This window comes from Opisthocomus hoazin, chromosome 1 (genome assembly GCF_030867145.1).
Source record: "Opisthocomus hoazin isolate bOpiHoa1 chromosome 1, bOpiHoa1.hap1, whole genome shotgun sequence".
Classification (NCBI taxonomy): Eukaryota; Metazoa; Chordata; class Aves; order Opisthocomiformes; family Opisthocomidae; genus Opisthocomus; species Opisthocomus hoazin.
Window position 1 is genome coordinate 111,254,725 of NC_134414.1, and position 14,778 is coordinate 111,269,502.

The following is a 14,778-nucleotide window of genomic DNA, read 5'->3' on the forward strand; positions in this document are numbered from 1 at the left end:
CACTCCTCATCTTTCCTGTAGGCACTCTTTAAGTACTAGAAGGCTGCTATAAGGTCTCCCCGCAGCCTTTTCTTCTGCAGGCTGAACAGCCCCAACTCTCTCAGCCTGTCCTCACAGGAGACGTGCTCCAGCCCTCGGACTGGCCTCCTCTGGACCCCGCTCCATGTCTTTCTTATGCTGGGGGCCCCAGAGCTGGACACAGGACTCCAGGTGAGGTCTCACAAGAGCCAACTAGAGGGGAATATCACCTCACTTGATTTGCTTGCCACGCTTCTTTTGATGCAGCTCAGGGCTCACTTTCTGGGCTGCGAGCACACATTGTCAGCTCATACTCAGTTTTTCATCCACCAATACCCCAAGTCCTCCTCCTCAGGGCTGCTCTCAATCTTCTCATTGCCCAGCCTGTATTGATGTTTGGGATAGCCCCAGCCCAGGTGCAGGAGCTTACACTTGGCCTTGTTGGACTTCATGGGGTTTGCATGGGCCCACCTCTCAAGCCTGTCGAGTTCCCTCTGGATGACGTCCTTTCCCTGCAGAGTATTAGCCACACCACTCAGCTTGGTGTCATCTGCAGACTTGCTGAGCTTGCCCTCAATCCCATGGTCCATGTCACTTGACAAAGATGTTAATACTGGTCCCTATATTCCCTAGATCCCACCATCTCTATTATTGTGTGTGGGAGGGTTCTTTCCTTCCTTAAAACTGACTTGTCAGCTTACTAGGAGTACCCCCCTCAGTTACACTGAGGGCTCTGTGGAGAAATTTAATGATGTTATTACCAGAAGAAGGATCAAGACCTAAATGTGGAACAAAAGCCCTTGACAAAGGCAGGCATCTTATGGGCATGACTTTGACCTTCTAACTAAGCACACCTTCAGGCAAGCACTTCTGCTGATCTGACTGCTGTAACCCAAATGACTGTCATAAATTCTTCTCTTTCAGCTATGCTTCTGTGCCTTAGTGTAAAAAATTGGAGTAAATTCTGCTCTTTTCAGTATAATGAGATTTTTGTACTTAGCATCTCTCTTAATAATGAATGACACTTTCCATACTGCTTTTTCCCTGTTGCTGTCCCCTACAGCCCAGTTTCAAAAGGAGTCTGCCGGGCACTAAGACCTGAGTTCTGAAGGAGTTTGACTTTGAAATGGCTTGCTTCTTAAATCTCAACCATAAGTTGTCATTTTTCCTGCACAAAGCTGCCAAGCCTTGAAGAGCCATAAATCTGTGTGGTTTTGCGACGTCTGTGCTTCCGTTGAAGGAGAACAGGTTTAGAAGTGCATAGAGGCCAAGTTCAGCCTTTTTCTGCACATGCGTATCTGGGGAATTGTGGTTTTTTTCCCTTCTAGTTCTTTGGTTTCCTACAGAGTGCTACAGCTTATTTCTCAGTCACTCAGTTCTCGAAAGCGATGACCTTTGAGAGCAGAAGTTTTCTCTGGGTGGTAGCACGACTTCCCATAGATAGCTTCCCGTAGGTAGGGCAGCTGTATCTTCAGTTAGTTAACATACACACAGAGATGCTTTTAGCCGCTGCAGTCTTCTCAATTACAAAAATCGGCACTCAAAGCACAGCTTCTGCAGTCTTTACATTGAATATTGTTTCTGCGAACAGCCATGTCATTCTGTTTTTTTCACGAACCATTCGCTCTCGTTGCACCAGAGCTGAACTCTGAAGCCCGTAATTTACATCCTGCCCAACTAGCTGTGCAGGCTGTCAGTTTATCATGCTGCCTGCCATGCCTTAAAAGGTTTAGAGAAATAAAACATGCAGAGACCTGGTCTAGCCAAAGGTCTCCTTATCATTTTACCCACAATACTTGTTTTCATGATGTGGATTAGCAGAGGTTTAGTTTTGGGGATAAAGATGGCAAGGGAACTGTTGTTCTGAGAACCCATCCACTGCTTATTCAGAGTGAAAAAGAATATTAGGCAGATGTCAGAGATGTGATTTGAAAAAGGAGAGGAGGGAGAAGAAAATCATAAAGTTGCTAACCTAGGCCAATGCTCAAGCTTGAGCACATCGTTGTAGCTTATGACTTGAATTAATGCCATAATTTCTGGGTCTGCTGTAACATTCACATCCTGGCACCAGTGACATTTCAGGTCTCTAGAAAGGTGCTGCCTGTATACATGAATTAAGTTTTCTTGGCCACCACAATTATATGGCCTAAGCATACAATTAAGACATGAATACCAATGTGCACTTAATACACTGAGTGTTGAGAAGGTTTTTCCAGAACATGTCATGGTGCTCTGTATTATGGTGTCTAGTTCATGTCCTCTAGTCCTGCTTTGCCAGAGAAGTGGTAAAATCTCCTGTGCCGGAGTGCTGGGAAAGTAATGGGTGGTGGGGCGATCTGTAACTTCAGTGCGCTGCACATCATGTTCTCTGTCAGCTGCTTACTGTAATGTAACCCCTTGCAAGTGAATTTTCGTGTCTGCTTGTAAATTTTGGGTTCCTACCTCTGTAGAGCTTGGCTGCAGTTTGCACATCAATGTGTATTTGTCTGATGAGAAAATACTGTAAATTGAACAGGTACTTTCAGGTTGCCAGTTTTATATAGGTTGTAGTACGATTCTTGGGCCTTAAGTTTCAGCTTACAGTTCTCAGTAAAAGAGCAAAGAGAAGTTAAGAGTGTGATTTCCAAGTACTTGACTTCAGGTCTTCGTGCTTACAACTGCTGTCTAACCATGCCCTTGCTGAAGCCCAGAAGCAGACAAAATAATTTCCCGCTTGAAAGTTTTCAGCATCATGCTAGCTTCCCAAAATACACGTTTCCACTTTCTTGGGCTGTTTTGAGGCCAGAATCTCTTACAGATAAATAGTTTCACTGATAGTGCGTTAGTCTGTTTTTACTGTGACGGAGTCATTGCTGTCTTCAAATACATTCCCAGGCTTTGGGTGAAAAGGAGGATGAAAACTTGGCAAATGACAACAGAATTTCATATGTTCAGTCAGTCTTGAGTGCAGGTGTCTGCATGCTTGTTAATCGTTAGGGTCTACAACCGTATATAGGGTTGAGAGGAGATTACATTTTAAAGACTGGGACTCATAAAGGTCTCCTTTGAGGCCAGGTTTGGGGTATTTTTTTTGTTTTGGGTTTTTTTTATTTGTTTGTTTTTGTTTTTTTAAAGGCACAGACTCAGACAGATACCCCGAGGCACCACCAGTGCTTTCCAGTCTGTCAATCAAGGAGCCTATTTAGCAATGTCCAGTGTAGGAAAACTGGGGAGCCTGGGACAGGAGTTCAAGTGGTGGAGGCTCAACTTGCAGACATGAGACATAGCAGGTCTAATTTGTCCTGCCTTTGGTATTGATCTTGGTAAAATTTTAGTCATGCATGTAGACTCTGAGCTTTTCTAAAATCACGTTTAGAAAGGGTATGTTTGACCATTTCTATTAAATGGTATGAAAGTGTGAGTTTTGATAAGGAAGGAAGAGCACATTTTGGGTAATTGCTTCTGGGTTTCTTTTGTGGTCTTCTGAAATTGTGCTAATCCAGCAAACAAACAAGTCACTACTTTGTGCACTTCATTTGGTCAAAGCAATTGTTCCTGCGTAAAATGTGTCTTGTAAAGAGATTGCTGTTTAGGTGTGAAATGAGTAAAGTCCCTAAGTAAGACCACAAGAAGGTTTCAGGTGACTTGGACAGCAAGTTAAGAGTAACTCATTCCCTGACTGTTGAAATACTGCCTTATGTTACAAGAGGAGGTGGCCTCTCATGTTGCTGAAAGGAATGGTACTGAAAGTTCTACATCATTTTTCTGTCAGCATTATACTTGAGATACAGATATATTCAGTTCTTGAAGTTTTGGACACGTATTTCTGGACAGACTAGCACAAATTGCGTGTAGTTCTTGATCTGTGCAGCTCAAAGGCCAGCCATGTAGTCCAAATAAATCTAAAGTTTTTTGTTGTACCAAAATAAGTGTCAGGTAGAATGAGTTGAAATTCACTGGTTTTGACCAAGGACGTACAATAGATGGAAGCAGTTTCCTTTTTGTCTGAGATGAAAAGGGGTTGGTGTGTTTCCCCTGTAGAGACCTCCATCTCCCTCGCTTGAGGGCTGGTTAACAGCGGTGTTGCTTCAGAGCAGAGTTGTGAGAGGTTGGCACGATGTTCAGACACAGAAGTACTGTCTTTGTTTAATTTAATAACAGGATCTTACCTTCGTTAAATGTGGTAACCGCTTTTTTTAGAGAGATAAAAGGAGGAGCAGAATATAAAAAGATGACTGTTGGAGCTGCAGTGCTTGGCTGTTGCTAAGCCCTGAGACAAGAGAGGAAAATATGAAAGTCACGCTCCTCGTTTTGTTCGTTAGGTCATGAGAGAGTGGGAAGAGGCAGAACGCCAAGCAAAGAACTTGCCAAAGGCTGACAAGAAAGCTGTTATCCAGGTAAAGGAAAACGCAAACGAAACCTTATCAGCTGGGGCTGCAGTTAAAATACAAGGGGGGCTGGGTGTGATACAATTTTAAAACCTACTTCTATGGGGATTTAATGTTGTTCTCTGCTCTTGCTGTTGCTATTTTTGTTTCCAGCTGTTAGGGCTGCTGGGTGTCTCTGTACTTTGCAGCCAGTCCCTGGAACAGCAGTGCAGGACATTGCTCGTGACTGCATGGAGGGGTAGAAATTTCGCTTGATTTTAGATTGGCCTTCAGTGACAACTGAAAACTCAGTTCCCACAAGCCTCTTTCAAAATTCAGGCTGTGATAAGCTCATATAAACTGCAGGACCTAAGCTCAAAGCAGAGATGGAATTGTGATTTAAGGAAGGACTTGCCATCAGCTTTATCAGAAAGAAACCCTTAGCCAAAATTATTTTATCCAAAATTGCACTATAATTCAAAAATTCTGACAAGCCCGACACTCTTTTAATCCCAGTGTGGCTACCAGATATTATTCAGTACTGCTGGAATGATGTAAATACAAAACTATAAAGAGGTAATGTTCAGAACCAGATTACTTCACACATTGGATCCCACTGCTTTGCTCTCTGTGTGTTTTACCCAGTCTTTTCCTTTAACGGAATAAGTTTGGGCTCAGTTTTTCTTCCTGGTGACCACTTTGTAAGAAATTACAGTGCCTGTCTTCAGGTTGGATTTTTTTTTTTCCCCCTGTGTAGATTTGCTTGTGAAGCCATGTTGATGACTCGAGATGGCAGGGGCAGTGTGCTTGCCAAACTCCAGCCTCCCCTCGGCGCAGGTCTCTAGTGCTGAACCGCTGTCTCAGGGGGAAAATGAAGGATTCACTGGTGGTTGTGCTGAACGTGTCAGGAGTATTTGATTAGATTAATAAAATATGTCCAGGTATTCAGGAAGACAGGGCATCAGCAGTTCCCACTGAAATGAGCAAAAGGTGCGTTCAGTGCAGAGTTCCAGGGAGCCAGGCTAGACTGACAGGGGGAAGGATTTTGGTGATTTGCAGACAGAGATGTTCACGTCAGCTGGTCTCTGCTGACGTCGTCACTGTTCCTGTTCCTGTTGTGATGGATGTTTTTTTCAGCATTTCCAGGAGAAAGTGGAATCACTGGAACAAGAAGCAGCAAATGAAAGACAGCAGCTGGTGGAAACTCATATGGCACGGGTGGAAGCCATGCTGAATGACCGTCGCCGCATTGCTCTGGAGAACTATATCACAGCCCTGCAGACTGTCCCGCCCAGGGTAAGCGCAATACCACAAGCTCTGCCGGCGGTGTCAACATCACTTTAGTTGTCCTGGGGGTAAAGAAGGTGTGCCCAGGAACAGTCGCACTAAGGAGCAGTGAGTGTGTGTTCCCTGTGCAAAAGCTACTACAGTTATCAGCCAGTTTGAAAGTTAAAAGTGTAGACTTGTGTATATAAATGTAGGTGCAAGCACATGCCCCTACACATACAGTGCATGCAGCTGCTTAAGCAAATACCATGGAAGGGACTTGGCTGCCAGAAACTGTAGCCGTTCACGGATCCCGCAGAAGGCTGATGACAGCGTTCCTCTAAGTGATGTGTGGTAGGATACTTCATGTCAGGATGGAGCTAAGCTGGATGAGGGTGGTTGTGATTTTCTGGTTGGTTTGTTGAACTCTTGAAGTGTTTGGTGAAGGATCTTGGGAGGATTGTTGGATGGCATGAAGACATCACACTAGCAATTCAAGGTTGTCTGTGTTGGATGTGATGGCTAGTGGTGGTGGGTGTAAACACTAAGTTCAGAATGTGGAGTGACTTACATCTTTAATAACTCTATATCTGTGATGATTATATTTACCTCCAGAAGAAGAGAATCTGCACAAACACTATGGGATAACAGTCAAATGTTTTATATACCTCTCGCCTCCTGAACACTTCCTAGATGAAAAAACAGTATATTACTAAAAGGCTTTTGGGTCAGCAGTGTGTAATGTAGTCATTAGATCCTGAATTTAACCTCACAGGGAGATACATCAGTATGGCTAACCTGGTAAAATTACATGTTTTAAATGAGTTTCCTTCTGTAGAAGAATCTGCATATTCAGTGAGCGTGGAAGAGTGATCATCTTAGTTCTTTATTGTCGTCAAAGTGTTTTCTCCACCCCATGGTGCAAAACTCTTCTTTTTTACTGTGTGCCAAGTGAACGAAGGATCTTTTACTTAGGTAAGAGTGTCATGGGGAGACTTCAGAGTAGTTGCATGAAGAGTTAATCTGTATTTTGCAGCACAGTAGTTTGTGGAAAATGAAGCTAGCCTGTATTAAATTGGTAGAGGATGTTGTTTGGTCTGAGTGTGAGATGCATATTTTAACCTCTGACTGTTGTGAGGGTGGCGAAGGGCTTGGACTCGAGTGTCTCATTAGCAGACACATTAGTGAGTTAGAGGCTGGGATGCAACTTCCCTTAGGAAACTGGAGTCTGTGGCTCAGAACTGAGAGTGAGATGGGGTGAGTTCATGGAGTGGCTGCAGGTTGTGTTTGCTCTCTTGCGGTGTGGTTTTGGGTAGTTCACCAGTCAGCTGTTGCTGTAAAATTGATCTGCAAATGTAATCCTGTCTGAAAAGTATCCCAGAAAAATCATTTGATTTCAAGTTGTGTGTGGATGAGGCTGACAGTTTGGTTCTGCGGGTGTCTGAGACTGTGGAAGGTGAGAATGGAGACCACATGTAACAAAAGAGAATGGTCTCTGGAGCCTCCAAAATGTACAACTTCACTCCTAGCACAACGGAACTCGACCTTTCACATTTGTGGAATATAGATGGCATCTCCACTGCAAAAAAAAAAAGAGTGAACTTCAGCTAGAGAACACTTAGGGGCACAAATGTTAACACCAACTTTGGGACTTGAAAAACCTGGATTTCATTCTTGGGTTGCTTGTAGTTGGTGTTCGGGGCATTGAAATTGATAATACATTCACTGTTCAACGACCTGGATGAAGAGTTAGAATGTACCCTCAGCAAGTTTGCTGACGACACCAAACTGGGAGGTGTGGTAGATACACCAGAAGGCTGTGCTGCCATTCAGCGTGACCTGGATAGGCTGGAAAGCTGGGCAGAGAGGAACCTGATGAGGTTCAACAAGGGCAAGTGCAGGGTCCTGCACCTGGGGAGGAACAACCTCATGCACCAGTACAGGCTTGGGGTGGACCTGCTGGAGAGCAGCTCTGCGGAGAGGGACCTGGGTGTCCTAGTGGACGACAGGTTAACCATGAGCCAGCAGTGTGCCCTGGCTGCCAAGAAAGCCAATGGGATCCTGGGGTGCATCAAGAAGAGTGTGGCCAGCAGGACGAGGGAGGTTCTCCTTCCCCTCTACACTGCCCTGGTGAGGCCTCATCTGGAGTACTGTGTCCAGTTCTGGGCTCCCCAGTTCAAAAAACATGAAGAGCTACTGGAGAGAGTCCAGCGGAGGGCTACAAGGATGGTGAGGGGACTGGAGCATCTCCCCTACGAGGAGAGGTTGAGGGAACTGGGCTTGTTCAGCCTGAAGAAGAGAAGGCTGCGAGGGGACCTTATAAATGCCTACAAATATCTGAAGGGTGGGTGTCAGGAGGATGGGGCCAAGCTCTTTTCAGTGGTGCCCAGTGACAGGACAAGGGGCAATGGGCACAAACTGAGGCACAGGAAGTTCCGTCTGAACATGAGGAAGAACTTCTTCCCTCTGAGGGTGACGGAGCCCTGGAACAGGCTGCCCAGGGAGGTTGTGGAGTCTCCTTCTCTGGAGATATTCAAGACCCGCCTGGACAAGATCCTGTGCAGCCTGCTGTAGGTGACCCTGCTTCGGCAGGGGGGTTGGACTAGATGACCCACAGAGGTCCCTTCCAACCCTTACTATTCTGTGATTCTGTGATTCTGTTTAAGTGGGAGAGCACCAGGCTTGAAAGGCTGTGTCAATGAACGCTGTTTGATATATAACTCCAGTAAAAGTAAGTTTTGAAGTTACTGTTGAAAGACTGAGGTGCATCCTATATCATGTCCCTACAAAAACTGATCATTCTGAAAGGGGCAGGCAGCAAACATGGAGGTAACATCAGCTCAAGGTGCTACCAAATGGGGACTCTTCTCGAAACTAATAGGGGTGAACAGTTTAAAAATGAAGGTCTTTAAACAGTTCCTTTGCCAGTCCTGTGGATGGTACTGTCCCTGCCTCAGCATTTTTTGGTTGCATGCTCTGTAGTTATTGACAGTTCAGGCAGGTACCTCTGAACTGCTGGTCAGATGTGTGAAAGCGCATGAAAAACCTGACCTTGAATTCAGCAGGAGGATTTGTCTGGTTTTATTGTGGGGCAGGGGGTGAAACCTGAGGAGTGGCTGGTGATAGCTGAATAGCCTCATGGATAAATCCAGTCTGCCAGCTGCTTTGCAGGATATGGAGCCAGAAATCTGAATATACTGTGAATCCAAACTTTGGCTGCCTATCCGAATCAAAAATGGGATTAATGGAGAATTCAGCTCTGGTACCCTAGCTATATTTCTCTCTAGAGGTTTCATAGTAAACTAAAAGTACATTTGATGCAATTGGGTTGTCTTTGGAAAGTAAGTCATAACCTTACTGGTGACGTGTTAAGTAATGTTACAAAAGGGAGTGGTGTTTTTTTTTAAGAATCCCCTTCCACTACCTGCTTCAAAATACATGGTTTGCTGTTAGTATGTTTGCTACAAAAGTAGATTCTGACTATTTATAGTGATGGAGTGTCTTTCTCTAAAGTTACAAGGGCAATTTGGGTTTAAACTGAAAAATAAGTTAGGCTTTTTTAATGAAGTGCATCTCTTCTGTGCACAGCTGGTAGGGTTACCATTAAGTCTGATGTGTGTGTGTGTATATGCGTGTGTGTGTGCAAAAAGTATTTTTCTATGTACTGTTTAATCACTAGGGCATATTGCCTTGTACTTGAATTTGAACATTTCCCAAGATTTTTTGGACTTCTGGCAGACCACTTGAAGCAGCAGGATTTCATTTTGCTCCTGGATGTCTAGAAATTTGTGACCAGTCTTTACCTGCAGATCAGTTATCGTCCTGATCCTCTGAGAACTCCTGGTTTCTGTATGAGTACAGGTGATGTGGTGCTGGTGTTCAAGGAGTGGGCTTGTCAGGGGAGCCAAAGAGGAACTTCCTCTGGCTTGGAAAGTCCCTGAGCTATGGACAGGGGGAAGCGAGAAGGCTGTGTGAGGAGAAGTATCATATTTACGTGCTGCTTTGGAGGAGGCTTTCCATGTAGGATAGCAAGATACAGGGCTAGGGGAACCTTTGGTTTGGGCCAGTAAGGTAGTCCTTACATTCTTGTACATGCCTAGAAAATCAGATGGTTTTAGTGCCGTTCTACCCAAAACTAAAGAAGTCTGGGAATTGTTTATGAATAGCTTCTGTACTGGACCAAAAACTTCAACTGCAGGTTTTTTTCCAGGTGTTTTGCAGGGAGTTGCCTAATGCTGGTGTCAGAGGAGCGCTTCATGGTACCACACTGCGCAGCAAGGGAGGCAGGGAGCGTACAGAGATTAAATTGCCTAGCTTCAAGGTCTACTAGAAAATAAATTTGAGCAAACCCATATATTTGTACTGTTGTTCTGTTCTCAGAAGCACTTCATGCAGGCTGCCCAGAACCTAAAAATTTGATCCTCATCACTGATTCCTGATACAGTTTAGCTGTGCTGCTATACTTTGTTGCCTTTGAAAATGGGGTGCAGCTGTTCAGTATCCAGTGTCAAAATACTGTATTGTTTCATCCTGCTTGATGGCCATACTACAGAAAAGGGAGATTAGAGGCAGCTGGAACCAATATGCCTCTAGTTTTTAAAACAGTTGGAAATTTTCCCCTTCATTTTGCAAGTTAAATAGAGGAATTCAAATCCGTCATTCTCTGTGAGCAGATTGTCTGTCATTTGCTTATATTCCCTCTTTCACATGCATGTCAAATTTTGCTGGATTTATGTCTCCCTGTTTAATCTTTGTTGGTAAGAGAGGTACATTCTCTGTGAGAAGCTGGTGGCGGGGGGCAAAGAAAAGCAGAAAAGAAATCCAGCTCCTAGTGGTGAAATGAAGGGTTTCAGAGCAAGAAAACATACAGGAAAACTTTGAAAGGTAATTAATTAACCTCCTCACTTTGTGCATAGATTAAAATGAGCATATAATCATTAAAATCAGTTTAAAATGCTTCTCTTCTAATTCGGCACTCTTTTACTGAAATGTAAATTATTGTTGAACAGAGCAGGATCGTTAAGATCAACCCTAGCAAGTACATTAATCCATTTGAATTTTTTAGCCTTTTTTTCTTGTTGCCTTCAGAATTCGCTCTGGTACTTTGTGCTGTGGGAGCAGTGTCTGTTCATATGGAGAGAGCACAGTGCAGGCTGAAACTGGTTGAGTTTGGCTGTTTGGACATTGAAGAGGGATCTGCAGAGGGGCCCTTACTCAGTGTCTCTGCGTTTGGGAAGCTCGAAGCTTTTCCTGAGTTCAACGAGGCTGTTGCGGAAATATGCAGTTGGAGTCGGGCCAAAGCATTGCTGCTGATCTAGTGATAAAAATCCTCCTGTGCAGTAGGAAACAGCAGTCCAGCTCCAATGCTCCACCCTTTAGCTCTGCTTCTCTGAACTCATAAACTTACAGGTGTGGAATTTCTCGCATACACTTAATTTTGTAGGATTTTGTGAAATAGCATGGAGATCAGCTTTGCTCGTAAACCAAGCCAGACTTCAATAAATGTGGTCACCTAACTCTGCTTTGCAGCAGCTTCTGAGGCTTTTATGTGAATAAAACCAGACTGTCTTTTTTTTTTCCCCAGTCTGTGGGCTTGAGCATATGGTATAGTCATACACCTAGGTTTGCCGGTAGGTTTTTTTTGTGTAAGTGAACTAAAGACAGAAGAGGCAGTTCCAAATGGGTGTTAAGTTCTACAAAACCCTGGCAGGTTCATTATATCTAAAATGCAAAGTTTTAAAAGAGTGAGCAGCAACAAAATTTGTCTTAATTTGTCACAGTTGAGTAAGTTCAAATCCTGGAAAGCAAATAATGAGATCGAATCAAGTACTGTTTTCATTTTATTCTGCCCCAGGAAAGGTCCCTGGGAGAGTAGACAAAGGGAAGTTTTGAGTACCATTATAGCCTTGTATGTGTGATGTATGGGGTAGCAGGTTTTCTTATAAATTAGCACAAATGATGAGAAGGCATCTTAAACTCCACAGGAAAGGTAGCGGGATGGGGTTTAGTTGTCTCACCCAAGTGTAAGTCTTGCATTCATCCTAGCCAGCCTTTCTTGAATGTTCCTAAAATGAACTACTACTCCTGTGTCAAATATGACCCACAAGTTAAGAACATAGCAGGTAAAATATATACCTAACATGGTATACAAGGTATTCCTAGCAAGTGAATGAAAAGAAGGAATTATTGCACATTTCAAGGGCAGTGATCAGAAAAGACAGGTGATTGATTTTTCTCTAAAGGCAAGATTAAATAGTACAATACAGCTTTGTGAAACTTTCCTCTCTGATTTAGAGAAAATTTTGATCAAAATGATAGGCCAGCTCAGAATTTCCCATGGAAGTTCCCTGGCACAGAGCCAGGAAGTTGTATTTCAAATACACAGAGGTGCTTTAATATGATTTTTGTGTTGTTTCTCTGTAGTAAACATTATGGATTTCCATGAGGAGGGTGTAAGTTTTATTTGTAGCAATCCAAACTACATTTGATGTTTCCATTTTCCAAGCTCAATGAAATTGCAGTTTCATCACTCCCTTAACACCTGAAATAGTAGACTAGGATAAATGTAAAGTTCATGGGGGGACATCTGCATGCATGTATATTCATATTTATATTTATATATGTTACTTGCTAGAAACTGTTTTTCAGGCATTTTAGATCCCATATGTTTCCTTTGTGGGGGTGACCTTATCTCCATGCTGATATGAACTGAAATAAAGGATTTGGAGTGTCAGTGGGGTTGGAACTCACCAGGAGACAGCCAAGGAGCTGTCAGCATTTTCTGCTTCGTTTGGGCTGGTGCCTTGTACACCTGGAAACTTGTTAACCAGCTGTCAGGACTGCCTGGTTAAGCTTTCAAACCAGCGGGTTGCATTGCAGATCCTTAACTCTGCCCTGGTGCATAGATACATATTCACAGAAAGAACTGTCTTCCAAGTAAGAGACGAGGCATATTCTCCACAGTTTTAGGTAGAAAATTAGCTTTTACATGGTGCATTGTCAGCCTAGGTAGTCTATGTGGAACGTATACATAGTCTGTGAACCTGTCTACTTTGTACCAAATGTATTGAATGCATGGAAGTCCCAACATACTCACAGAAACTATATAAAATAATACTTCGGCAACATTCTCCAGCATAAACAAGATTTTAAACTAACAACTAGAATACCCACAGACATGAGTACATCTGTTGGCCTGTCATGATAGCTCATGAAAGGGCTATGATTGATCTGTGCTAGTTTAAAAAAAAAAACAAAACACACAGGTGTTTGAATCTGCTGAGAAGGAGGAGCTTTGGAATGAGTTTCGTGGGAGCAAACGGGGTGACTGTGTGTGCTTGAAGTAGTCAGAAGCAACATATAGTGGTAGCGGGTTTTCTTGTAATGAGGTTTGCTGGTTGGTACATTATTTACGGGGAGTAAGAGGTGCCAAGCTGGCCCTGGGATGTGTCAGGCATTTGTTTTTCTGCCATAGACAGTGTCAGAGCTGAGGCCTGGAGAACATTAATTTAGCTGATAATAGCCCACTTTAATTTATAACTTAATCTGAAGGTTCCTGCGTAGGGTCAAAGTAATAGGTGGCCATGGATATAATAGCTTCGGACACAGGGTCTGACTCAGCCTATGGAGCCTTCCCTCACCTCTGTGCTTGCCCATTCATTGTGGCCCCTCTGCTCTATCATCACAAGAGTTCATATCACTGCTCGGTGTACTAGATATGGGGGGAAAATCCTGCTGAAAGTGTCTCTGCAAGAAGTTCCTACGTGGGTGACATTTTTAAGCAGAACCAGTTCGCTCAACAATGACATTTAGGAGAAAATGTGTATGATGTACAATACAGAGGTGTGACTTGGAGTGAGGTACTTCTGCTGATCCAGAAATTTGTTAAAACTCTGCAAGCAGTAGGTCTACAGTTCTAGCCGTTGAGGAGAAAATGATTAATTTTATTTTTTTCCCTTCCTGTCTAAGTTACATTCGACTGTAGAACTCGGCCGTCATTCACGGTAACCTCCACGCTCAGGTATGCGAAGCCTGATGGATTGCCAGTCACCGGCTCGGCAGTTTTGCTTTCAGCCACAACCCTGAAGCTGTGCAGCAGTAGCACTCCAAAGTTGTGGGGAAGGCTGGAGGCCTGACCTGGTCCAGTGTGACTGGGACTTCCAGCAAGGAAGCAGAGCTGGTTTAGCGTGCATCCACTGTCCAGGGGATCCCGCCACCCTTGGGGGTTTTTTGATCGGTGTGGAAATGACCACTATATGGCTGTAATGGTTGAGACAGGGCATGTTTCCTAAAGGTCACAGTAAAGAAGTTTTTGGCAATACCAAGTCTGTATGCTAAAACTTCTAATCCATTTCAGCTTCCACCTCAGGCGAGCCTGGGTACGTGTGTGTCCCGGGTTTCGATGTTATGTTCAGGGAATCCTGTCGTTTCCATAGGTGCCTGCATTCATCCACCCCGGGAACTTGTGTGTAGTGCAGTGCCTTGCTGAGCGGGAAATCCTTGTGCATCTGTGCGAGGTGACTGAATGCTTCACAAGGACTTCCTAGCTTTGAATCGCTTGTTGTTAATGTCACAAGCTTTTAGGCAATGTGAGATCACTAGATCAATAGTTACCATCAGGGTTAAATTCTGGGAATGACTAGTTTTAAAAACAAAGTACTGAAATTCTCCAGGCTTGTGTACCTACATAGCCTCTACCCCTGTATGGAAACACCTGTGTTGTCCTAAACTTGAATGAACGTTTTCTGCTGCCATCACAGGGATTTTTCTTGGCCATACGTGTTAGAGGCGTGCGTATCCATTTCTCCTTTATTGCTATAAGTTTGGGACATTTCTCGATGTTAGAAAAAGCACTGAAGGTGAGCTGCAAATTTACCCAAGTAACTACTACTGTTAGTGGTATTTGCCAGGTATTATCCTATTAACAAGTCTACTTGTGACTGCTAATGTAAAAGTTTCATTGACATACTGTAGTGAATACAAACACACTAAGCGAAAACATAAACTATGCCCTTGTGGTGTTTGACATGACACTTACATTTGAATATCACTTGAAGAAACAGGAATTAATCCGTTCTCTCTAGTCTGCCCTAATCTGCTATATTGGTATGTATTGAGAATGAGGAAAGCTGAATTGTCAAGGAAAGTT

General features: G+C 43.6%; 1 protein-coding gene across 3 annotated transcripts in view; it reads left to right on the forward strand.

The window, feature by feature from the left end:
• Positions 1–14,778, forward strand: part of APP (amyloid beta precursor protein) — a 229,063-nt gene that overhangs the window by 157,959 nt on the left and 56,326 nt on the right. For 2 of the 3 annotated variants that reach the window (XM_075433354.1, XM_075433368.1), the window contains 2 exons: positions 4,320–4,394; positions 5,502–5,660. In XM_075433354.1, the coding sequence (XP_075289469.1) occupies positions 4,320–4,394; positions 5,502–5,660 (234 nt within the window). The remainder of the gene's footprint in view (positions 1–4,319; positions 4,395–5,501; positions 5,661–14,778) is intronic. The other variant, XM_075433362.1, reaches the window with a different exon arrangement.